At 38.7% G+C, this 26,448-nt stretch overlaps 1 protein-coding gene across 25 annotated transcripts in view; it reads left to right on the top strand.

Moving 5' to 3' along the window:
- The window catches only part of MICAL3 (microtubule associated monooxygenase, calponin and LIM domain containing 3), a 187,381-nt gene that overhangs the window by 67,955 nt on the left and 92,978 nt on the right, over window positions 1–26,448 (top strand). For all 25 annotated transcript variants that reach the window (XM_065036621.1, XM_065036730.1, XM_065036593.1 and 22 more), the window contains 13 exons: window positions 8,455–8,830; window positions 14,903–15,110; window positions 16,622–16,738; window positions 17,441–17,542; window positions 18,107–18,262; window positions 18,827–18,927; window positions 19,603–19,860; window positions 20,434–20,549; window positions 21,816–21,942; window positions 22,462–22,555; window positions 23,700–23,847; window positions 25,096–25,292; window positions 26,162–26,274. In XM_065036621.1, coding sequence (XP_064892693.1) covers window positions 8,567–8,830; window positions 14,903–15,110; window positions 16,622–16,738; window positions 17,441–17,542; window positions 18,107–18,262; window positions 18,827–18,927; window positions 19,603–19,860; window positions 20,434–20,549; window positions 21,816–21,942; window positions 22,462–22,555; window positions 23,700–23,847; window positions 25,096–25,292; window positions 26,162–26,274 — 2,001 coding nt within the window. In that variant the 5' untranslated portion in view covers window positions 8,455–8,566. The remainder of the gene's footprint in view (window positions 1–8,454; window positions 8,831–14,902; window positions 15,111–16,621; window positions 16,739–17,440; window positions 17,543–18,106; window positions 18,263–18,826; window positions 18,928–19,602; window positions 19,861–20,433; window positions 20,550–21,815; window positions 21,943–22,461; window positions 22,556–23,699; window positions 23,848–25,095; window positions 25,293–26,161; window positions 26,275–26,448) is intronic.

Below are 26,448 nucleotides of genomic sequence, written 5' to 3'. Positions count from 1 at the left end.
TCAATAGGGCTCTTGCTGAGGTATGTAATCTTCTGCCCTTGCAAAATGAAATGAAATTGCTTAATTATATATTATGCTCTGATCTAGTGACTAATGTGGGAGGACAGTACAGGCCTGTGGTGGCCTGAGGAGCATCAAGAAGCAGCCTGCTGCATCTACCGTAGATTGAGTTCCTTGCCATTGCCATTTCTGGTTTTAGATATTTAGAGAGACTATATAGCACGCATTTTCATGCACAATTTTTAAGGAGAAAGGAAGGCTAGTCATAGTGATTTGAGCTACCTGGGTAGGGTACACCCATCAATGGTTATAAACACTCTGGGATTTTCTTTGGCAGCAATGAACCTTGAGGGAGTTGGCCTGCTAGTGGAGCTTGGGTCTGTTTGCCATGCATGGGTTGGGGCAGTGGCAGATTGGGGGATATGATAGCTGAGAGATAGAGTGCCAGATATATAAACAGTGACAAGTGAAGGTGTATGGCAGGTAGTGACTGAGGTGCTGGTCATTATCTCCAGACGAATCCTCAAGATGCTGTTCCTGGTTGAATCTTTCCGGTTAAGGGTGATGAGGTGGCAGTTCTGGAGGTCTGGGTTTAAGGTCCAATTTTTTAGGTGTATTTTGAGCTCTGCATGTATATTTTACCTGGCAATTATAAAGGCTAAGGTTGTAGCATGATCCCAGCCCTTCCTGGATTTTTCCTAGAATAAAGCCTGGGGTTTGTTTTGTTTTTAAAGTTCAACAGTCTCTAAATGAAGTGGTTTGTGGGTAGGAGAAATCTTTATGGCTCTCTTCTTCACATGTCTGTTTACTTAGTTTCTTGGCTCCCAAAAGTGTCTTGCAAGATCTGTGTTAGAAAAAAAAAAAATCTAGAAGTTTTAAGTCTCTCTGCATTCCATATTCTCCACAGAAACAGGATATACGTCCATTAAATAGTCTATTTAAACTGCTCTGTGTAATGTGCTCAATTTGTGATACCGTAGCTAGTTGAGCGTGTGTGGAGGGTGGAATTATTAATCTTTTAATCCTGTTTTCTAACTCCCTTTGAGGAAATGCCTGCCTCTTTTCCACACCCATAAAAGCTGAGAGTTAGAAGCAGTACAAATAAAACTTGCTTTCCCATGTACATTTTTAATGTCTGTAACTGGAATATTGGTTCTTTGTTTTGTGAGAGTCTGGTATTGGACTTATAAGTCCAGGCAGCCATCTGCCTTGATTAGAATAAATGCTGGCACTAATGACCAGTCTTTGAGTTTGCTTCTGAGGTGTTAAGATGTTTCTCTCCGTGATCCATATGAAGGTGGCTTTGATAAGTTAAGCATAGTTTGAGCCCTATGTTTCTATGTGACTAAGTAATCTTTGACTTGTGTAAGACAATTAGGTAATAAAAGGGAGAACTGAAGTCCGTAAGTGGAGAAAAGTGCATATAATAGAAGGCAAGCACATGCTACATTAGATGCTAGACCTATTCACTTTCCAGGTATCATGAACTGTTTTATGGGCTCTTTAAAGAATGGTAATTTTTTCCCTTTTGTCACTTGATCATATGATTGTATCTGTTTCTTTGTCCCCATTGGTTATCTTCCCTGCATTAACTTTTGTGATTGTTGCAGTCTGTATTTTGGTAACAGGTTCTTACAGGTAAAAGGCTTCACTTACATAAATTCTTAAAGATGTGTTCATGTGAGTTTCATTACCTTCTTTTAGGAGATTTCACCTTTTTTTTTTTTTTTTTTTCCCCTTAATATAAGTAAGGAAACAGTTTTTTCCTTCCTCTCTGCAGCAATTTTGAATATATTTGAAGACTTAATACATCTACTCACCAAACAACCTGATTTCTTCAGCCATTTCTTGTAGGTCATGTTTTCTGGACCTGGCACTATTTTCGTTGTTCTGTGGCTGGACAACTTATGTTTTGAAGTGCAGTGCCAAAAACTGGATGCGTCTGAAATCTTCCTAGCACCAAGTGGGATTACTTCACATGTCTAACACATGACACCCTTGTTTGTATGTCCCAGTTTGACATATGACCTTTTTGCAATTTGTTTTCTCACTGTTTTGTGGAATGACTTGATGGCTTTGGGTGATAAGTGTGCTGGCAGAACCTGAAGGCCTCAGAGGACTTGGCTCACTGGGCTGCAGAGGTCATTATTGTGTGTTTGTAGCTTCCAGTGTTCGTTCTGCTCAAAATTTCTAATTGGGTCAGAACAATGCTCTTGTTCTCCAATGTTCAGTAAAGCCTTCCTGAAAACCTCCTTTTCTTGTGGCATAGCATGTAGTCTCAGAGAGATTAATCTAACCGTGTCCTGTATGATGTCGAAAGCTGGTATGCCTTGCTGTGCTAAGGCGACTGACTTGTTTTATCCCCATTTGAAGTACTAAAAAGAAAGTTTTCTGAAAGTGTGGCTCTGTGTTCCATCTTTTTGCCCTGTTAAGTGGTAGGGTCAGAAGCCTTCATGTGCTTCAGCCTGGAAGTGAAGTTACCTTCACCTAGCATGAAGTGATTGTACACTTACCTTAGAGGTGTGATGTGTGTTGCTCATCAGAAAACACCCAAAGTCTGACTGCATACAGGTGTGGGGTATGGTCTTTATGCGATATGCTTATAGACTAAGGACTTCTTATATGGAAACAGCCGGATTTGTGTTTTGAGGACTTGTGTTTTCTCAGGAGGATTGTGGCAGATGCGTGGGTTTCACTACCCAGATAACAAATGGAGCCTTTGCTGTCAGATCTCATTGAGTTTTGGGAGACCTGTAAAGGGAACTGTTGCTCATGCGACATGCTGCGTTAATGGCCACGCTCCAAAAAGTTTGTTGTGAGGTTGTGATTCTAGTAGGATTTAGTACTTTTTACCATTGGAATAAAAGCACTTTTACTTCTTTGAAGAGTAAATTGTCTTTTGCTGTACATGTAGGGTACAGTGTGTTTCTTTACAGCATGATGACAGATCTAAGATGTAAAGAATGTCCCCAGCTTCCCAAACACACAGCTGGTGAGTTTGTGCTAGGTGAGAAGGGATCACTGAATTGGTTACTGGTTGCCCAATGTGAAAATTTAGGGATCTCCCTAATAAGTGGCTGTGTCAGGCATTTAAGCTAGTAGTTCTTGTTGAAGCTTGTCTTACAATATGACAGCTATCCAGATTGACTGCTATTCCCTTTTCATTTTACAAGGGGGCAGCTACTTCTTCCTGGGTATAATTTCCTTTTTTCCTTCAAATAAGAGAGACGCTCTGTTTCTTGGTCTCTGTGTTGATGTTCATTCAGTGTAGGGACTCTACTGTGATCAAAGAGTTGTGTATGACAGAGCAGCATAAATGTGTGTTTGTTGAATTAATATTTATAAAAGTTTTTATTTTGTAGGTCTAATGTTTTCATTACTCATGTTGTGGCACTTAAGAAATGTTTAGTAATAAGCAATGTACTCATTTTTCTTCAGTACCTTGATATGAATTTGGGAACCAAAATATCATCTGTAACTGCTTCTGTAGTTGTATGTTTCCATATTCTTAGATATAATTTGCATTTCTTTTCAAATCATTACTGGATTGAGTTTTTATTTATTTGAGAATTATACGCACTGTGTGTGTATGTGCTTTGATCTCCTGCCTAAGAATGGGTTATTGTATTTGCAATCAAGTTCATATTTGGTCTCTCTCTCTTCCGCTTTTGTCCTAGGCTGGGAAGGAGGGTAGACAGGAAAGAGGTCTTTTGAGAGTCTTTCGAGACACAAGAGACTCACTTCTATATGGTAGACAGAAGCTCACCAAATCAGGTTTGATAAGTGTATTAAAACACAAACATCTTTTTGCCAGCATATTTGCTTGTGTGTTGAATTTTATGAATGGCTGCAGATCTAAATACCATCTTAAAACATACTGTGGACAATTCTGACATTCTTTTTTTCCATCTGGTATAAAAGGGAAGCTGCAAACAATGGCAACCACGCCTTTGTCCTCTTGCTTTCCCATTCTTTGTCTGCATAAAATGGAGCTAAAATAACTGCCAGTTTTTGCATTAGCTTTTCTTATAAAAATTGTTCTCTTTTTTGCCATTTGTTCCACAGTCTTACTGCTGCCCGAAAGCTGGAGTCTTGGATACCTGTGATCACTTAGAAAGTCATGAACATATTGTAGCAAGGTCCATTTCTTTAGTTTTAGCTAAAATTAAAATAAATCAGATCCTGGAAATGAAAAAAGAGCTTTTTCATTTGTTGGAATAAATACTATTTTTAGTATGGTTTCCTAAAGAAGAGAGGTTTACGGGATTGAGCCATTTGTCCATCTGCTTTTCAGTTCATCCTTAATAACTTTTCATCAATTTCATCCAGATTTGACAGGGAGTCAAAATCTCAAAGGTAATTGATTTCCTACAAGAAAACTAGAGGCTGGGTGGAGAGAGACAAAAATAGGCCTCCCCACTGTCTGCAGCATAAGCTTAACAATAATCTGTGTTTAGGCTTTTGCTAGCCAACTTGCAAGTGTGTACTGGCTGCTTTAGCGCTGCAGTAATCTCAGTGTTTCCAGAGCATGTTACAAAGTCTCGCTTAGGCAGAAGCTGAGGGGCCATGAAAGGGAGACGAGGGCACAGGGAATGTTGCTGGGAAACTGGAAATTTTAGGGAAAGGATGGAATCAATGGAAACTGGGGCTATTTGAGCTATCAATATTTTTGTGATTGATGGACCAGCTGGCTTTCAGATTCCATGTGGTACTGCAGTTAGCTGGTCTCTGACTTCTCAGAGATTTGACTGTCAAGGATGCATCTGTGGTGTTTGGCTGGCTGGGAAATAACCAGAATATGATATTTACACTGTGCTCAGAGAAACTCAGCATTCTGAAGCAGAGCTGGGTAGTTACTGTGGCAAATGTTTTATTCATTCAAAATGCTGTTTTAAGCTAGACAGAAAAAGCTGTGAGTTTAGATGGAATCAAGTCAATATTTTACACCTGAAAAAAATGGAGAAGAATGCTGGAAAATACATTCCCATAATATATTTTTTTTTCTAGGCTTAAATCATTAGTCGAATGAGCACTTTTAAGAAAAACAGGATGGAAAATGTAGTGGGGATAATTCCTATAATAGATGTTTATTTATCTGGAATAGAGGAACCCTGCATTTGTAACACTTTCTGCAGGAACTTGAATTTGTACAGCCAAATTCAGTATGTGTATCATGTGCAAAATCTCTTCCTATCTCTTGCATTTGACAGAAGTAGGGCACTGGATTTTCTTTCTTGTGTGTGCGTGGGGTAAAATATTCATACTCCTGCATCCGTGGTGACTGTGGGAAGGAACCACCACCTGGAATTATTAGTTGGTTTCTTTTGTCCCGTGCAAGCAGTGGAGATCCTGAGCGTACTTGCAGGCATGAGTCAGTAACAACCTCATGCTATTGTTGTAAATAGCAACACAAACACTGTTCTCGCATGCGTTTTTCCACGGGCTTTGTCTTTCTCTTCCAGTGTTTCAGCCAAGGAATTTACAGAGCTTCTGAGTCAGCAATCAGCTGCCTCGAGACAAAACATGCAGGATACTGCAGACTTGCACAATAGCCAACAAGGCATACAAATACCCTGGAAACCTGGCAAATAATTCTTGCCTGCCCTTGCTTTGCCTCCTGTAATTTCCATGTACTGCGACGTGTTGCTCTTGGGTTCCAAGGGCTTTGGGTGTTTACATCAAGAGTGCAGAGTTCTGGGAAGTGACTAACACCGGTGACTGAAGCCTCCATTTTTGACCTGTGGGCATAACTGACTTCACAGCCTGCATGAAACGAGATGTTGGCAGAACTGCTGTATTAACATGCCGCTTAAGTTGTGTTGCGTAAAATGACCTGCTTTTTCACATTTGTCTCCTGGCTTGGCAAACCTTGAACACAAAGCGGCAAGTTCCTAGAATGAAAGTAGGTTGGATTTTAACTTTGGGATCTCTCTGAGCAATGCAGAAGCGGTGTTGCTTCACTCCTTTGGTGAAAGGGTACAATATAAGCAAGAATAAGAAATGGAACCTGTGTTGTCCTTACATGAGGATATATCAGTAATGGACTGTGGACTAACAGACTTTAATTGGCACTTCAATGAATTTAGGTCATATAACTTTTATTACTTTTTCTTAGGAAGTGCCAGTCACCAGAAGCTCTGGTGTAAAGTGAGTGTTTGGGTGGTAGTATGGGGTGCAAGAGGTGGGGGAAACATAATACAAACTAGTATTCAGCTTTCGATGCTGTGCTGATTAATGAGGCATACAACTTTAGACAGTAGGTATTTTATTGTATCTTTATTACACAGAAACACTAAAATTACTCCGTCATCGTAAGAGGTGATTTGTTGGAGTTCTGTAACATTCTTCTTGAGAACAGACAAGGAGGCACAGACTTAAAGCACAATGTCATAGACCTCTGTGATGGTGCAGTGGTTACCCTGAGATGCAAGTCTGGAGCATGTTTCCAGCTTCATAACAGTGAAATTCAGATTAAAAACAAGGAAAGCCATTAGTTCCATCCTGCTTAGTGAGCAGTACTGATATGGATGTGGCATCAGTATCAGCCACTTAGAAAAACAGCTTCATTTGTATTGCATCCTCCAAGGCAGTTGTCCTAATAAAGTCAGAATCACATTCTCTCGTATAACCCATTGTTGTTCTCTGGCTTCTGTAGGAAACTATTTTTAATTTTGATAATAAACCATTTGTAGTTGTGTGTAAAGGTTTCCAGGTCTCCTTTGCCATTTCTAAATGTAAGCAATAAATACCATGTTAGGGTGAAATGCAGGAGTACCCACATAAACTGCTGCAGAGCTGTCATGTGGGAGGGGAAGAGACATGAGCTGTAATGTTTGACTTGGCTTCCTGTCTGCTGGAAGCAGGAAAAGAGCTGGTGAGAATCTAAAACGTTTTATCCGAGCCCACATATTTCCTTTTTTACCTTAATACCCTTTGCAAAAAAAACACAGGACAAAAAACACCTCAGAAATGTTTTCACTTCCGTAGTTCCCGTATATGTTTCCATGTTGCCCTCCTATCTGAAGACAAACAGAACTATTCTTTCTTAGAGAGCAATCTTTTATATGTATGTACTTACTGTTATGTATAAAAAGAAGAAAGAGATTTATTATACATAAAAGATCCAAACAATTCTATTCTGTAGGTCTGCAGGTTACTTCTGAGGGATGCCGGAAAAGCATAAATTGTCCTGAGTTGGAAGGGACCTGCAAGGATCATTGAGTCCAACTCCCGTCCCTGCACAGGACAACCCTACAGTTCACACCATGTGTCTGAGGGCTTGACCAGTCTCTTCTTGAACACTGTCAGGCTTGGGGCCATAACACCTTCCTTGGGAGCCTGTTCCAGTGCTCCACCACCCTCTGGGTGAAGAACCTTCTCCTGATGTCCAACCTAAACCTCCCCTGGCACATCTTCCTGACATTCCCTCGGGTTCTGTCATTGGTTACCAGAGATAAGAGCTCAGCGCCTGCCCCTCCTCCTCCCCTTGTGAGGAAGCTGTAGCCACCATGAGGTCTCCCCTCACTCTCCTCTTCTCCAGCAACTAAGGGTAGCAGACCTCCAATTACCATATTAATTCTCTTGAGGACGCCAGCTACCACCTAAAACTATGTAGGGACCTGCATATAAAAAAAAATTGAAAACCACAGGAGAGAGGAACTAGTATGAGAATCCCACGAGGGTAATGCACCAGCCACATTTCACTCTTACATTGCTTAGTAACTGAGAGAGAAATATATGTTTAGACTCTAGGTAAGGAAAGTATTTATGTTGCTTGATGCAACTCAGGCATTTTTTTCAATCTTGACTTCTTTTCTTAAGCATTTGATTGCTATTAGCACATTTAACTTCTTTCTAGGATTGCAATAGCCTTCGTTGGGTTTGTTATGTCACTGTGCCAAAGCCGTGTTTGCAAGGACTCTGACAGAGATACCAGCTTGTGCTATGCCATCCTCTTTCCTCTTCCCTATTTGTCATGAGCACAGACACATCTGTTTTGAAAGAAAGAACCCAAACTTATTTTACTGGTGGAACAGCAACTCTTGAAGTACTTTGTGGTAGTAATACTTTGAAGATCAGCACAAAACTGTTGCTGTGGTGTTAACCTCTGCCTACTTCCAAATATTACATAACATCTGCCAGCGTACTTGTAACTTCTCTGCTATTCATGTGAAATGAGTTATGTTAAAAATTCCAAGGGACTGTCTCAGGTAAAGTATTTTGTAATTTAACGGAGGTGAGATGTCTCACTGCCTGCAGTAAGACTCCGTGAGCTTTGGAATGCTCTTCTTCAAGTCAGCTTGGGCAGGACTTGTCGGGGTATTGATCAATTTACTCATTTTGTACTGAGAATCTGGGCTTTCAGTTCAGCAGGCTGAGATGAAATTTTGGGAAAGAAAAAAAAAAAAAAAAAAAGGGCAAGCTTAGTTACATTTTCTTCTTTTTATTTTATAGGTTAATAATGCTGATAAGCCAGAGGTGAAAGTGGCTCAGCAGAGCAACATCAGGAAATCTGGCAGACTGGAAGAGAACAGCTGCCCTCCAGGGCAGCTGCGAAGTGTGAAGCATGGAGGAAAGTAAGAATGAGAAGGTGAACCAGGCTCATGTTCTCTTCGACAGATTTGTCCAGGCTTCAACCTGCAAGGGGACTCTCAAGGCTTTCCAAGAGCTCTGTGACTACCTAGAACTAAAGCCCAAGGACTATCGTTCTTTCTATCACAAACTCAAGTCCAAGCTCAACTATTGGAAAGCCAAAGCCTTGTGGGCCAAATTGGATAAAAGAGGTAGCCATAAGGACTATAAGAAGGGGAAAGCATGCGCCAACACGAAGGTAAGGAAAATTATTCTGTCCAAGAGATCTATTCATAGGAGTCAACACAACTATTACCCAGTGTGTCTCTGGAATACACAATAAAAATATCTAGATGTAGAAAGATGTTTGCGTGATGTCAATATAAGCTCAGGGAAGGTTCAGGAACGTTCTCATACGTATTATTAACAAGATAGTAGCAGTTTGTTAGCATTTGTCTCTCAGTCAAAAATTGTGTTTGCTACTACCGAATTTGACTGCCCACCTGCACAGGGGAAGCTAAATGGAAATCCTTGGGAATTGCCAGAATATTTGTAATTTATTCAAAGGAAGCAGCCTGCGAGATTCTATGGCTTATGTTTTTGTGGTATCAATACTATTAGGTGGAACTGAGCTACAACATCTTAATTGGTAAACCTTTAATCTTGGCAGGCTATTTTTTTTTCACTTTTTTATTAGACATCTAACAGGGACATGACATTTTGTGTTGGAGTCTAGATAAAAAAATATGTATGTTTGGAATGTTCTAATTTTAATTTGAAAATTCTCATTACTCAGTCAAGGAAAGTGAACTTTCCTGCCAGTTTGGTAAAATATCCAATTTATCATTATGTAGAAAGTAATCACTTGTATTCTCTGTTTAGATCTAAAAAAAACCTAAAAATCCTGTGGAAACCCATACCAGTTCCTTTTAAAAGGGTGGTATGTATGGTATTTACTGCAGAAATTCCTGCTTTTACACACATCTTCCAGATTTTTTTTCCTGAATTATTGTGAGATGGTATTTATGTGCTGCACTCTTGTTGGACTGTACAGTATGAGCTTATTTATTTGTTTTGTTGTTACTGAAAGCAGTTCTTTATATCATTCATGCAAACGTGAATGGAATAGGCTATTTTTGCAAATAATCATACACTCTTCCTTTTTTTAAAAAAGGAATATAGTGCAGAATATGATAAAATCAGAACAAGATCCTGTCCTCCTTTGTTCAGGACAATAGATACTTTTATTTTGCTTGAATATTCAGCTTTTGGGAGAAGGAAAGATCTTAATTAATAGCAGGAATTAATGACTAATTCCTCAGTAGAGAACTGAGAGGGAAATATATGCTCTTCAGAATACGTTAGTTATTTCATGTTTGTCGAATCAAGTTTGAGTCTGAACTAGATATTAGAAAGTTACATTATTTTCTTGACTGTTCATTCTATTTCAATTTCCAATGGCCATTTTCATATGGATGGTGTCATTTATAATTAATTACTACAATAACACTTGGAAAAATTACTAATGGAGCAAGATCTGCTTACCCTAGGTCTTGTAAAAATAATGCTTGTAAAAATAATGTTTGGAATTGGTACATCAGACTATGGATCACAGGTGCATATAGGTTAACTTGGAAAACAATAAAACATTTGGGCAGTGTTGGTCATCATGATGGGCAGTAGCATCAGCATAAGAGGGACTTACAAAAAGATAACTGCAGTGATTTTTGTCTATATTTAGGAATAAACCTTCCAAGCACTATGGACATCATGGGTAAAAATTGAAAAGTGATTTTCTGAAAGCTCTGCTGTACCTTCCATTCATTGGATGCAGGAATTGCTCTTATTTTGAATGAAACAGATGTGTAGAAGTGAAATAGAGTGTTAAAGACTGTCAAATGAAGACAGGTGGCTTATGCTTTTTTGAGAAATAGAATGAGGTAGCTGTGGAAGAATGTAGAAGTATTGTGACTTACTTGAAGTAATAGACTAAAAAAGTGATTTTGCATCTGGGTTCTGCGTGTATCTTAGTCAGCAAGACTGCATTTGTTAACACTGAAGAAAAGGTTGCTTAAATAATAGAGATTCAACATGAAATAAGTGATTTAATGGAAGAATTAGTGTATGACTTGGATATTGCTTGGTTATGAGGATGTAAATAAATAGATCTGAGTGGCGGCTAACATCCAACTATGAAAGACACTCAGAAAATTGTGACACTGATTTAGAAGGGAAATTAGAGCTCCATTTACTCATGTTGGGCTTGAAGCCAACAACTCAACAGCCATGAGGAGATGTCAGAAAGGTATGTATTTTAGATTGGGCAAAAAGTAGTCAACTCTACAGTACTGAGAAGCTGATTGAACCAGTGCTTATGAATGAGGTGACGTGAAGGCGAACTGTAGAGGAAGAAGAGAAAGCCAAACAGGCAAAGCCCCGAGGAAGCACTGTGGGGAGCTGGTGGTCAGAGGAGTGGGAAAAATGGGGGAAATCCTTCATGTAGTGCTTGGAAAGAATAGCTGGAGACATAGAGGAGTACTGAGTCTTAAAAGATATCAGAAAAGGGCATGCTTTGAAGAAATCTGGGTAGCCAACTGTCTATAAAACATCTCTTCAAGTGCATCCTGGGATCGATGTTTTACTAAGAAGAGTTTGGTAGAGATTTTCTACGTCCCAAAAGCTTAGTGTATTTCATGCACCAAAGCCAAGCTGAAGAGCGTGTAGGGTGGAATTGGAAAAAGGGGATCAAGAGAGTGATTGCGAAAGTGACATGTGGTGATTTTGGAGATGAGATATTGGTGACATGAGTGGAGAAGAGTCATGGTGTCACGCATGACTCTTCCTCATTTAATGATGAGCAAGAAGCCTCAGAACATGCTGGTGAAGGTGTGAAGGACCAGATGGGTGGGAGGGGGGAAAGGTTGGGGCGGGTGTGTCAGTGATCATGCTGAATTGGCCTCTACTAGAGGAAGCGGAGAGCTTATTGCATAGCTGCTCTCCTGTGTGCATGGCAAGGAGAAGAAGAAGAACAAAGGAACAGAAGAAGAAGGCTGGAGGCCAGCAGCTGAGTCACTTGCCAGTGCCTCCAAGAAGCTGTTGGTGAGATGGTATATAGAAACAGAAGTGAAAAGAGTGGATGCTGAATGAGTTGAAGGTACCCTACCCCCACCTCAACCCAGAATTCAAAACATTTTGATTAGTGAAATTAGTTATTGGGAGGAAGTGAAATATAGTTTTAAAAAAATATTTTTTTTGTTAGTATGTCTTAAAGTACCTATGGCTATGGTGATAAATAATTTTTGTATGCCATAGATATAAATGTTGTGTTTTTAATGTAAATAAATGATATGTATTATTTTTGTATTTTTCATATATGTTTCTGTTAATTACTTGTTTCCTTCCCCTAATAGCATCTGCCATTAAATATTTATGTAATTCATAATAGTTATGGTTATATCTTCAAAGTAGAGGCCTTCTGAGAACCTAATTATATCTGATTTGATATTTCCTATCTCAGTTTTATATTCCTAATGTTTAATGTAACTTGCAATGCAACTTGAAAAATTGGGCAGGGATGAAGTGCCATGACTAGAGTTGGGCAGTTAGTGCATCCTATGGCCAGCATTGACCAGAATTCAGATAGTCAGGGCTCATGACAGCAAGACTTTGTTTTGCTGGGTTGTGCAAATGTAAATAGTTACAAATAGCGCTCTCTCTTCATTGGTTATACAGATAATACAGTATTCCAGTTTGCCTTTAATGTTCCATTATCGGGGTGTTGTTACTGCAAACTTGCTATAATCTCTCTGAAAGATCTTGAACAAGAGGTGTTTCTGAGGGGTGAGACAGCTTTAGTGCACAGAGTTGCAGCAGTTGCTTGGAGTCATTGAGGGGAAAGGGAACAAGGAGCAACAGTAGCTGCCTTTATTTACTTGGCTGTACTTGGCACCTTGTATAGTTACTGCTGCCTGTGAGGGTATTGGAAGGTAGGCTTCTACGAGAGATCTGAAACTAGAAGCAGTATTAGAGGTGGAAGGGGGAGCAGAAGAAAAGATGCTTACAACTTGCTGTGTTTTATAACAGCATAATTTAATATTTTTGTGATGGTAAAAAAGTGGCACCTTTGACTATTAATTACTTCAGAGTATCATATATTTTACATCCAGGATATCTAGAGTCTTAAACATAGATGATGTTAATCACATCCTTGTTTGGGGCAGGGGAGGACATCGTAGAGAAAAAAAAAAAGTGGTTTTACGTTTCTGTGACAACATTACAGGTAGTGAATTTATAATTTGATTACACATACCTGATTTTGAATAGTCTGATTGTAGTACGATTCCTCTGTTGTTGTATACAGCATCATACCTACTTTATATGGGGGAAGTTATCAAAGAATAAAAGTTATACAGCTCAATATGGTTTTGTTGCTTATTGAACACAGTCTCTTTGAAGCCTGTAGTTGTCATATGAGCAAATTATTACCTGGTTAAATATGGTGCACTCAGCCTATTTTCTTACAAGTTTTAAAAAAGAAAGACTGAGTGATGTCTGAGATGTTCTTGCCCACAACTAAACCAATATTAAATTGGAAGAATATATTAGATGATAATTGATTATTCTTTTTAATAAATGACAAGTTGAACACCAGTTCAGTATACAAGTCTGTTTTGGAATTGAATTGCTAATAGCTCAGTGGTTGGGCTTGCCTTTTCTCCCATATGCCTTCACGTTCCTGAAGCTACTAAAGAAGCAGTGCTGTTGTATCCATTGCTTCTCTTCCCTCTAGGCTTGGATCTCTGACCTCAGATTTATGTGACTTTTTGTTATAAACAGTAGTCTTTGAATTTACATGTCAATTGTTATGTTGTCACTGCTGTAACTTGTACTTGTTCAAGCTTTATATTTGCAGTTTCACATCATTTGCAGAATTTATGCCTTAGTGAATAATTGGTGAAGATGTGGTAGTCTGTAAAAATTATCACATGGGGACAACCAAAGGACAATGAGATTTGTGTTGGGTTAGGCTGTCTATCAGAAGTTTGGGTTCTGGGTAAGTTTTGGCATACTTAAGAATTACTCAAAGGGCTTTGATGTCCAACCATAAGGGTATGTGAGGATCTGGAAAATACTCCCCTGGCAGCAGCAGTCACCACTGTAGCAATATCTTTATTCTGTGAGTCTGGATTATACTCAATAGAAATCAAAGTACAAAAATGATATGACAAAATGGACTGTATACTGTATTCCTGTGAATACACGTACCCATGCCAGCTTTCTTTGTGAACCTCAGTTTCTATGGTTAAGTGTCAACTGACTATCTTGGTTTTTTAATCTTAAAAGAAACAATCTTGCAGTATCATTTGTTTCTCTGAAAGTACTTCCAGCACTAGATATGCAAGTTTATTCTTGAATTGTTTATTGATCTCTGATAGTGTTTGTGAGTAGAGTGGAAAAAGGTATGACATATGATATGACAAAGTTTGATTTGGAGAAAACATATTTTGATAAAGCTTGCCTAGTCACGCAAAGGTTGTATTTACATTGACTTAACTTTCCTGAGGTGTCCTTTGCTGCAGTAGTGGAAACACCAGCATAGGCGTAAGATAGAGTGCTCTGACTTTACCATCTGTTCTACTATAAATGATTATGTTTATAGAAATGTTAGCATTATTTGATCTTATGTGATATTTCCATTGTACTCTGTGGAGCAGTACTGATGGAACTCATGCATATGATTAAAATCAACTTCACTGGCAAAGTGTTTAATATAAATACAGTGTTTCTAATAAAAGAACCGTCCTTAAGAAAAGAAGAAAAAACACTCTACCATAATGATCAAGGTGAAATAACTTTTTCTTCATATTTGATCTGGAAATTTTGAGTGCTCTGGAGATTGGAGATTTTAGAGTGCTCTGACTTTACTGCTGTCTGTGCTACTCTAAATGATGATGGTTGTAGAAAAAATTAAATGGATAGAATGAGAGAGGGAGAAGCCTTCAGAAATATTGCTGTTCTCCAGGTGCTTATGTATCTTGGAGAGTACACTTTGGCATCTCTTATTAAAACAAAGGTTGCAAACAGGCAGTGTACTTGCCTGCTTCTCCAAACTTTTCAGTGCTCTGTGATACGCTTGAATTTCAGGTTGCGGTTACTGCTTTAACCTATCAGTGGCAGAGCATGTCAGGTAACAATAAAAAGACCAATCTGAAATATCATCTTATGTTGCCAAGAGCACTTACCTAGGAGCTGTGGGGTGCTTGGAAGCTGCAGTAAAAATATCTATTTCCTCCTAGGACTGTAAAGTTACTGAGTGCTGGTTGTTTTGCAGTGTTTGATAATCGGGGCTGGACCCTGTGGCCTTCGTACAGCCATCGACCTTTCGTTCCTGGGAGCCAAGGTGGTGGTCATAGAGAAGAGGGATGCCTTTTCCCGCAACAATGTGCTGCATTTGTGGCCGTTCACCATACATGACTTGAGGGGTCTGGGCGCCAAAAAGTTCTACGGCAAATTCTGTGCAGGATCCATAGACCATATCAGTAAGTACAACTGCTGCTGGACACAGCACCGCTTGTTCTTCACAGGGGAAAGGTGCGTGAGGATGTGGGGTAACTCATTAAAATTCAGCCTACACCAGTCACCACTCTTGGGTCCATACAGTGCAATTCAGCCACACCTTTGCATAGCACATTTTGGGGTAGACCTAGATAAGAAATACATTGTGCTGTGAAATTATCGCACATACAATATGTATCTATCATCTGTTACACCTGTTACTTTCCAAGGCATATATTTTTCCTGCACTAAAAAGTGCATTTAAGGTTCAAAGCTTTTTTTTTGGAATTTTCCTATTTTTACTGTTACATTCCTGCAGCTGCCACATTATTCTGTTTCTGTTGTGCATTGTAAGCGAATTTTAGAAAAAAAATAATTACTGCATGCTTTTAAACATTCTTGTGAATTTTGATCTGGAAACAGGAGGAACAATTTGTCTTCATTAATTTTTGGAAGAGCGGTGAAGATATTTTCAAGAATACTGTCAGCCTATGAATAAGTTTTGATTAGCTAGAGTTTTACATATTTAAATTAGAGAATAATTTGAATGGTTCTTAAATCAGTCTCCTTTGAAAGCTGAAGGCTTTGATGAGGCAGGAGTTATTTTGCAGATTTTCTTTTTTTTCAAAAATTTACTGGACATGGCACAACCAGATTATTTTGCCCACCAGTCTGTGTTCTCCACTGGGCATAAGTCAGAAGTATAATGGACACAAACATAGATAACATTTGGCTTCTTGTCCAAAAGTAAAAACTGGTTTTGGCGTGTTTTTTTTGTTTGTTTGTTTTTCGTTTTTCTTGGCAGTGAATGGTAAAACTGGAAGATTTTTGGAACTTCAGTCTTGCAGATTGCTTTTTCCCTTCCAATCTCTCATCATTTTAATTCTTCCAGTACTTAATGCATGTTATCTTCTGTATCTCAGCACAGCTGAAATCTAGTGCTTATGTGGAGCACTTTTTCATTTCAGTATGTGAAATATGACAGTAAGTTGTCTTCCTTCAAATTTATAGAGTTTGCATGCTGTCATTTTCCTACCCGCTACCTACGTTAACTGAAGAGGAAGGAGGTGGTGAGGAACTCACTGCGCCCAAAGGCATTAAGATGAAGTTGCAGTTCAGTATTACACTGGGACTGATCAAATGGCTAGTTGCCACCTGTGACAAAAGTGCAGTCCTGCTTGTGCACTCTTCCCTCCCTCTCCTGCAGTGTATGTTCTGGTTGTTGCCCTTGTTGCTACTTTGGGGACTGAAACATTAAAAAAAAACCAAACAACTTTTTATTCTTTGAAAATGGCTGGTGTTTCAGCTATATAGAAATTCCTCAGCATTCCATGATATTGCACACCAGTGGCGCCTGGATGAAGTGCTGGGAACACAGTGGGAAAAAGAAGGTAGCAGCTGGCCTTTAAATCAGTTTGTCAGTAATGTCACACGGATATATATGTGCACTTGTGCTCTTTTTGTTTTATTTCTTTATCATCTGCTTTTTTTGTAGGTATCCGTCAGCTCCAGCTTATCCTTTTGAAGGTTGCCTTGATCTTGGGAATAGAGATCCATGTGAATGTGGAATTTCAGGGGCTTGTTTACCCTCCAGAAGATCAGGAGAATGAAAGCAAGTAGCATTGAGACGGTAGTAGAAAAAGGGGAAGTTGTGGTAGGATACGGAGACTCCTGGTCCTTAACCCTGCTTATGACTCTAGGCCCTTTCCTCATGCTTCATTAATGAGAGTAATTATTAATACACTTTTTGAATTTTTAATAGGGTTTATTCTTTCTAGTGACAAATCCACGTTATTTGCTGTATAAAACAGGATCACCTGAAGTGCCACACAGAAATAGACCAAGACACAGTCGATTGTAATTGCTCCTAAAATATTTAAGCTTATTACACTTAGAAGATATCTTTTTAAAACAACCCCATTCTTTGCATTCACTAAGGATATTTGTATCAGTGCCTGATCCTTGTTAAGCTTTTTGTATCTTTGTGAAACCTCTTCTCTGATAGCCGTGGTAGATGATGGCTTACTTGTTTTTTGGCATCCCATTAATTGAATAGATAGTAGAGAAGGTATAAAGGTTGGAGTGATCCTTAAAGGTGTAGTGGTCAGGGGGGTTTATCAGAGCTGTCTCTGCCTCTGATTCACACAGAGTGGCTGTGCAAATTAGCAACAGCCTTGTCAACAGTATAGCTGTCCTGCAGTCTGTCTTTCCTGGCCGTGTGAGGAAGGGACTGTAGATAGTTAGAAGTGGTTTTATGTATTTGTTCGGTTATCACCACAGTTGATTTTGTCATTAACTCTGAGTTTATTAACAGGAATAGGTTGGCGTGCATTGGTCCACCCAAAAACCCATCCAGTATCTGAATATGAGTTTGAAGTAATCATTGGAGGAGACGGCAGGAGGAACACCCTAGAAGGTAACAATGTATCCATAATTGACTTTCAAATAGAATTTATTCTTAAATTAGTTAGAATTATAATGGCCTTCAACATCCCAATCAAAATCTGGAAGGACATTTGACTAGTGAAAGGGTAGTTAAAAGTCCATATAAAAATGCATTTGTATCAAAGACACATGGGTTGTCTTTTTCTCCTTCTTATGCACTAGCAATGGCATTGAATGTTTCCACCTGGATAATTTTTCCTACATTTTTTCTTTAGTTGAGTACTGTTGTAGCTCATACTTTTGGGAGCAGGAATTGAATGGGTGAATATAATTCTGTGCAGTAGAGAATTCTGTCTTAATATTTTTGATTCAAGTTGCAGATTTTGGAAGAGGTAAGAAAGAGAGGGAAGCTTTTCCCTAAATCAGGGCTTTCCTTTTTCTGATGAAGCAATCATTGCTTTCTCTGTGAAGGAGTTTGTAATTCGTCGGATCCATTCCTTCTTTTTGTTTTCTTGGAGCACCTGTCTATGGCATGTTGAGCCTTCTCTGAAGGTATACTGCATTTTTCAATGTTACTACTTTTTGCTTCCTATAGGGTTTCGCCGAAAAGAGTTCCGTGGTAAACTAGCAATTGCTATCACAGCAAACTTTATCAATCGCAACACCACAGCTGAAGCCAAAGTAGAAGAGATCAGCGGTGTGGCCTTCATATTCAACCAGAAGTTCTTCCAGGATCTACGAGAAGCCACAGGTTTGCCAGCAATTGCCAGATTTCCAGTGAAAACTCTTTGTCTTTATTATTACAACTTCGTAACTCAGGAATCATGTTTAGTCAATAAATGAACATCTTGTGCAGGGAAGTCAGTCATTGAGGTCTCTCTTTGAAGTCTGACTTCCTCATTTTTACAGCTGTTCTATACAGCTGTACAAAGCAGATGCGTATAATTCAGATGTGTGTCATTTTTGTTCAGAAGTGGAGAACGTATGTCCCTGAAGGTTTTCAGGAAATCTGAGCCCTAAATAGGAAAAGTCTGAATCCTGAGTTCAGCTTCCTGCATTCCACATCGGAAAGCAAACCTTAGAGTGATGACAAATATGTTTTTTAAAAGAGGTAGCTATATGCAGATGAAATGTGCTGTTTGCCATTTTGTTGAAGATTTGTATTTTAAAGTCATCAAAAGCACGGGGGAAAACTGCTTAGCGTGCTCTCTGAGGCTTTCTAACTGCATAGTTTCAGTTTGCTTTCCTTCGAATAGAGCTCTTGTGTTACACATAACTTGTTCCTTCACTGACATGTCTTTTGTTCTGTCACAAGGTATTGACTTGGAGAACATTGTCTACTACAAAGATGATACACACTACTTTGTCATGACAGCCAAAAAACAGAGCTTGTTGGAAAAAGGAGTGATACGGCATGTGGGTATTAAGTTTTCCTATATTCTCTATAAAATAAGATTTTGAGGACAATTTGCTTTCAGGAGGCTGAAAGAAGGGAAATAGGCTTTTCTTCCACCATGTAATGTTTTCATACAGATGTATTTTAGAACACAAATATATGTGGTTAATGCCTCTCTGCAGTATTTTGAGCCATCAGAAGACCTGTCCTCTCCAAATTTGTATCCCTTTGTGGACTTGGGGATTTCATTCATTTTAAGATAAAATATACTTAAAGAGCATCTGATAGTTTAGTGGAGCTTCCCTCATTTTATGGGAATGAAAAAGCAGGGAGTGAAGAAAGTATTGGAAATTTACCTATATCCAATTCTGACAGAAGCTGATTTCAAAGTAGTTTAGCCACAAATGAAAAAATAATGTTTAGGATCTTGTGCCTTTTGTCTGAAGTGCGTGAAAAGAAGTGCTGAGAAGTTTCATAGCCCTTTCACAGTCAGAGATGCTAGCAGGACTGATTACTGTGTGCAATAAAAGATGTACAGATTCTCTCTTGGAAGCATAAACACAGATAAGAGTGAAAGAAATTAGAGGTTGAACCTGTATCAGTGGATTTGGAGGAGTTTTAATGCCAACTGTTGTAATACCAGTCTTAAACTTGGGGATTTGAGTATTTCACTTTTACTTTTCTCTTTTGGACAGGATTACGCTGACACAGAGTTATTACTGTCACGGGAGAATGTGGACCAGGAGGCTCTGCTAAACTATGCCAGAGAAGCAGCTGATTTCTCCACTAATCAGCAGCTGCCATCATTGGACTTTGCCATCAATCACTATGGTCAGCCAGATGTGGCCATGTTTGACTTCACCTGCATGTATGCATCGGAGAACGCAGCCCTGGTGCGAGAGCAGAATGGCCACCAGTTACTCGTGGCGCTGGTTGGGGACAGTCTCTTAGAGGTTTGTGTTTTAAACCTGTCAAGTGTAAACAGTGGATTGAAGCACAAGCCACTGCACCCATTGCTGAGATAAGCACGGCCTATAAGAGAGTTACTGTAAGGCAAGCTGATGTTTATTATGCAATGAAGTGTAAGGTTTGAAGAAAGGGTAGGAGTGTTGGGAAAACAGAATATTTAGGAGGGTAACGATCTTGCTTAGGAAAATTTGTGCAGAAATTTTTATGAAGCTACATCTGCTTCTTATTCGGACAGTTAGACTCTCTACAGAACCTACTGTAGGCCTGTTAATAACTAGCATTTTGTAGTTGGTTAAAAAGTATGATCTTGAAGAGAAGCTGTTAAAGCACTCCAGGCTATGAATTGTTGTTGGCAGTAGAGGAACATTGGCTTTGTGGAAGCTCATTCACCATACATCTGGCTTCCTCTGGCACAGCGGGAGTAGAGTTTTAAGCTAATTACTGAGCTATAATTTCCCAGCAGATTACCATCTGAACATATTCTTGATATTTGTTTAAAATTTTCCCTAACTGATGCTTTTATTTTCTCTGCTTTTTTTTGTAAACCGTAATATTAGCCATTTTGGCCAATGGGAACTGGAATAGCCAGGGGATTTTTGGCTGCTATGGACTCTGCTTGGATGGTACGAAGTTGGTCGCTCGGAGCTAGTCCTTTGGAAGTTCTTGCGGAGAGGTAATAGAGAAAATGAATACACTTTCAGTTCTAATCTAATCCTCTGGCTTCTCATAATTCATTCCAGTTTCTTCTAGGATGAATGTGTGGACAGAATGGGAGATACAGATTCTCACTGTTTTTAGAGAATGCTTGTGGGTATAATTTAATTGAAGAAAAAATTCCTTAAGGGCCTGATAAGCTGAAGTACGTTTATAGAGGAGTAAAGGATCTTGCAGCTGTTCTTGGTCCCAGTTTCAAAAGCAGATTAGATTAAGAGTCTTTTTTTGATGCTTATTGGTATTTCATGGAGAAAGTGAGCCTGACTGGCTGTCACCAGACTTGCAGTAGCAAACCAGATGAAATTGTAGGTGCCTGAAAAGTACCAGAAACAAAAATTCTTACCATCCCTATTATCTTGCAAACATATTTTATTATATTCTTCCAAGGAAGCTGTGACCTGCTTTTATTTCTTTTTCTCCTAAATTGGTCACTTGGTTTCATACAAGGCAAACATCTGTTGTTTCCTTGGAGTGCTGAGTTCTTGATGTTTTTATTGTCTTTGGTTGAGTGTTGTTTTTGTGCCTCAAGGTGATCTCTTAAGAGATCAGAACACGGGTAATTAAAAGATGGGGTAAATAAAAGCAACAGCTAATAGAACCTCATTTAAACTTAAGCAAATGCAGCTTGTGACCATCAGGAACCATTGTATATTTTTAAAAATGGTATAAATGGCAGAACAGATATTTGAAATTCCATTTATTTGAAAAGTGTTGAGGATAATAATGTTGCAGTTGGAACCAGACTTCCATCACCTTTCCATTAGACATTTGCAGACAGCAGCAAGATCTTCCCTGAGCCTTCTGTTCCGCACACTGAACAAACCCAGTTCCCTTGGCCTCTCCTCACAGGGCACGTGCACCAGTCCCCTTGGTGGCACTCTTCCTGAGTCACTCCAGTGTCTCAGTGTCTTTACTGTACTGGGGAACCCTTTCAGTGATGTTTAATGTGTGATTTTTCTTCCTTTTGAAATCTGGAGTTATATTCAATTGCAGATTTTAATATATTTAGACTGAATTTTAGCTATTCAGTGTCTGAAGTGGTTAGATTTCTGATCTGAATGTTCATTTCTCCAGGATAGATGCATGTTTAAAACAAAACAAAACAAAAAACCACAACAAAAAACGAAAACACCACGAAACCAAGAAAATCTAAACCAAACCAACCAAAACAGACCTCAAAGCTCTTTTCTAATATATATATATTTTTTTTTTTAATTTTCCCAAGGGAAAGTATTTATAGGCTGCTGCCTCAAACCACCCCTGAGAATGTGAGTAAAAACTTCAGCCATTACAGCATTGATCCCGCCACCCGGTATCCCAATATCAACGTCAACTTCTTGCGGCCACAACAGGTAACTGGACAAATGGTGCTTCTGAATGCTTGTAATCTGCATTATCTTTCCTTAGGTGAAGCTACGCTAATGTTTGTGAACAGATAGTGATCTGATGTGACAGTATAACAAGGAAGCAGTGAAAAGCAGCTACATCAGACAAGAATAGACCTCCATACTTTAGCAAATTCCTTTTTAGAAATTTTTTATTTTGATGGTTTTAACCATGCTGTAATGATACATGAAATTTATGCATTTGTGTGTGTGTATATGTGCATTTTCTTTGTAATAATCCAGTATAGCAGCTTGTCATTACAATTTGGTGGATCCACCGTGCAGCAGCTGTCAGCTACACTGGTCAGCACTGACAAGCTGATCCTTCTTGTTCTGGGGTTCTTGGGCTAGAGATTTCTCCTATGTGAGTGTACTTGTCTTCTCTCTTGTGCCTTGTGATGGCTTTTTCATGTCCTGCATCTCTTTCTGTGTGGATCTGGAGTCCATGGCTTGTTGGTAATTTTTAATTGTTTTGTGTTATTTTAGGTACGCCACTTGTATAATACAGGAGACTTGAAAGACATTCACCTGGAAATGGAGAACTTTGTGAACTCCAGGACACCAAAGCTGACTCGGAATGGTAAGCCTGGCTACTGTTCTGTTCTTTTTGGAATTCTGGAGCTCGATCAGTGCAGGAAGCATGCAGCAGTTGTAGGGCTGTAGAGTAGTATTTAATCAGCATATTTTGGTTTAGAAAATGTATGCAGTAATTGTCAACAGTCTGATTTTCAAGTTTTTCGAGTTTTAATTAACTTGTAAATATATTTTTGTTTGCCTAATTTCTCTTGCTTTATAATCCTGTTAAATTTCTAAGAGTATTTGCTTATACAAGCATTTCTTTTCCTCCTTTGTTCTGTAAAAAAGTCCTTACTGAAAGGGCAGAAGCCCAGCCTGAATTCACTCTAACAGTAAACTCGGAATTCTTTCAAACATAACAGAGGATATCTCTTGTGCAGTCTTTCACGTCCATGCTTCCCTTTAATCTCATCTCTAGCTTAACCAAATGAAACCTCACTTTACTTGCATTACTCTGAAAGTTGGATGCCTTGTGATAAGCATTTCAGTAGCTGTCTACTTGTCCTGTACCCTGAGGGGTATGTTGAACTTTTCCTTTTGCACACCTTGCCTTTGGATGTCCAGATAGTGTTTGGGGACTCTCAGAATGGCACTTTGCTGCTAAGCTTCCCTTTCACTGCTGAATAGCGATGTGGTCTTTTGATTTGTTCTTTGCCCTGCAACTGTGTCCCTTTAGGCAGTAATCTCGTCAGATCTTGCAGTAAGGCAAGGTCAAAACAGGTCAATGCTTTTAAGGGAAAGCTTTCAAGAGAAAAGAAAAAGTTGCAGAAGTACATTTGTAATTCTTCCGTTAGAAATAGTGTATCTGGGCTTTAGAGAGTATTGTGCTACTGTATATCCTTTTGATCATATCTAACAACCCTTTGCAACTGTTTTATAATTCCTGGGATTCTTATACAAGGGCTAGAGTGAAAAGCATGGCAAGTTATAACTTAGATAATTACTTTTTAACAAATTAAAAATCCTTTCTTGGATCTAAAATAGATATGATAATATATTTTTTTTTTAATCTGTCCTGTATTGCCTATTGTAGAAGGAACTTGCTGTTTATGTGAAGGTTTTCTTTGTTTGTTTGTGGTTTTTATGTTGTATTTAAAATTGGGAAAGAGATGTTGTGCATTTCTACTTAAAACCATGACTTTTTACAGAGTCTGTAGCTCGGTCTAGTAAATTGCTCAGCTGGTGCCAGAGGCAGACTGATGGATATGCTGGTGTTAATGTGACAGATCTCACAATGTCATGGAAAAGCGGCCTAGCTTTGTGTGCCATTATCCACAGATACCGTCCAGACTTAATGTGAGTAACTGGCTGTATTGAATAACTGGGAAGAGTAGAATGTTATTGATATTTGGAATTAATAGTATGGAGACTGAGGCAATACATTTGTGACTTATGGAGAAATGAATTTAAATGAATTCAGTTAAACTTGTTAGAAGCTAATGTATGGTGATTCACCAGCGGAGTGGAAGGTCATAATAGCTTGATGAATATGATGTTAAATGTGTTGTCATTTTCCCTTCTGGATGATTTGACAGAATTAAGCTTCAAATTGGTACTGACTAGAAAGCATTATTGACTGGCAGCTTTTTTATCTGTGAAGTTAGTCAGGAATAGCTCATAGCTTCAATTAAATTTCTCATGACTGAGTCTCTACACAGCCCTTTATAAATCTTCGGTTTAACAGTAAGTATTTTTAAAGACTTTTAGGTTGTTCTTTTTAGAAGTAGTGACCCACAGTCTAAATAGGGACATTGCTACTGTTTGTACACTGACATGCTGATTGGATAAATGAGAGAAGCATCCTCCTGCGTGATATATCGAGTAAAACAGTCCCTACATTCTAGAATGGGAAAACACTGGCTGAAAGAAGTAACAGGAGCAAAGACTCTGGTACTTTAATTGAAATCTGAAGTGGCTTCAACTTCCCAGAGGGACATTAGAAAAAATAAATGCTAGAGCTGTGTTTAATGACATAATCCAATGTAAAGCATGCTGAAAAATTGCTTGGTTATTCCCTTCCATTTGCACTGAATTACTTCTCTGTTAGTGTACTTGAGTTAACCTGAGGTACTCTGTTTTATAGTTATATAGCTTGCGGAGAGTTCAGGTAGCTTTTTGAATGGTTTATATAACTCTATACAAGCTGTAGCTTTTTATGTAATTCTACAAGTCTTGGAAAAAGCTAACAGAACTAAAATATGGATCAGTCAGGAAAATGAAGACTTAATTTAGTTTCAAGCACACAAAAGATTTGATGTAGGGGAAAACCATACAGTCTTCCAGAAAAGGAGGAATTGATGATGTATTTCATAGGATAATATAGTTTTTAAGAAGAAAAATCTGGGTTTGGAAGAGTAGCAGAAGATGAAAAAAGAATACATTTGAGCCAAAGTTTACCATAATTAAGCAGCATCAACCCTGCAATACAAAAAGGTTGCTGGCAAATTTGGCAGATTTCAGAGAAAAAAAAGATGTGTCTATGAGTTCTCTCAGAAGAACAGTTTCTACTTGATTCAGTGCATGCTGTCTTGCTGCCTTTTGCAGAGACTTTGATTCTTTGGATGAGCACAATGTGGAGAAGAATAACCAGCTGGCCTTTGACATCGCTGAAAAAGAGTTCGGAATATGTCCTATTATGACTGGAAAGGAAATGGCATCTGTCGGAGAGCCAGATAAACTGTCGATGGTGATGTACCTCACACAGTTCTATGAGATGTTCAAAGACACCATCCCCTCTAGTGGTAAGGACTTTGGGGCAGGTCCCTCAGATTTAACGACAGCTTCAAGGTGCACGTGTGTGCTTCAGTTATCTTCATGCTGCTTCTACATAAGCTCACACTAGTCACTCACAAATTTTACATTACAAAAGTTGACTTCTTACTGGTGCTGACAAAGACCCTATTAGCAACATCAGGAGCAAGAAAATTAGTTAATACAGAATAATGTTCTCAAAATAATGTCCTCAAAAGTTCTAGGCTCTTGGTTAATGTGAGATGCCTTGCTGGTAGTTTTTTAGTAGGTAATTCTGAAACACTGGCCAAGTTTTATATCTGTTTACCATCCGTGAATGGTGAGAGTAGCTTCAGGCCATTGAGGAATGAAAGTTCTTTAATAAGAACTGGAAGATGTAATTGTCTAACACAAATCAATATGGTCTATTTTAAATATTAATAGTGTTGTTATAGCTGTTTCTTTATTATTGATTATTTTAATTCAAGTCTACCATTCTGGTGGGAAAAAATGTGTTTAATAGCCTTTTAAAAATATAATGTGTATCAGGTATTATTTCCAAAACTCTGAACGCTTTTTAAGTGTACTGATGATCATGATGCTCTTTAAATGTGAAAGTAAACAGAGTAAACAAACACAGTATTTATTCTAAATGATTATATATCCTAAAAGGAGAAATTATTTTGGCAAAATAAAAAAGCAGAGTAGCTGAGAAAGGTATTAGTTCTGACTGTTACAATAATTTTGTACAGAGAATTTAAGAGAAAGTGTGTTATCTTTAAAAAAAAAAAATCGGTGAGTCCTTCAGTGGTGTATTTCATAATAGTACCAAAGAGGTAATTTCTTGACATTCTCTTGTCCTACCTGTTTTTGCTAACAGATAGTCTGGACCTGAATGCAGAAGAAAAAGCTGCCCTAATTGCCAGTACCAAATCGCCCATCTCTTTTCTCAGTAAACTGGGACAAAGCATCTCTCGGAAACGCACTCCAAAGGTATCGAATCCACAGTCCTGATAACGCTTGTGTCTGTTGGGCTGCTGTCCCAAGTAGGTGGCACTAAAAATGTACGTGTAAGGGTGTATCTGCTGTGTGTTTACAAAAGACCATGCATTTGTTAGCCCTTGGCATGGAACAATGCATGACGTTTATAACTGCAGAATTACATCT

This window comes from Columba livia, chromosome 1 (assembly GCF_036013475.1).
Source record: "Columba livia isolate bColLiv1 breed racing homer chromosome 1, bColLiv1.pat.W.v2, whole genome shotgun sequence".
Classification (NCBI taxonomy): domain Eukaryota; kingdom Metazoa; phylum Chordata; class Aves; order Columbiformes; family Columbidae; genus Columba; species Columba livia.
This window is presented reverse-complemented; position numbering and strand designations above follow the sequence as displayed.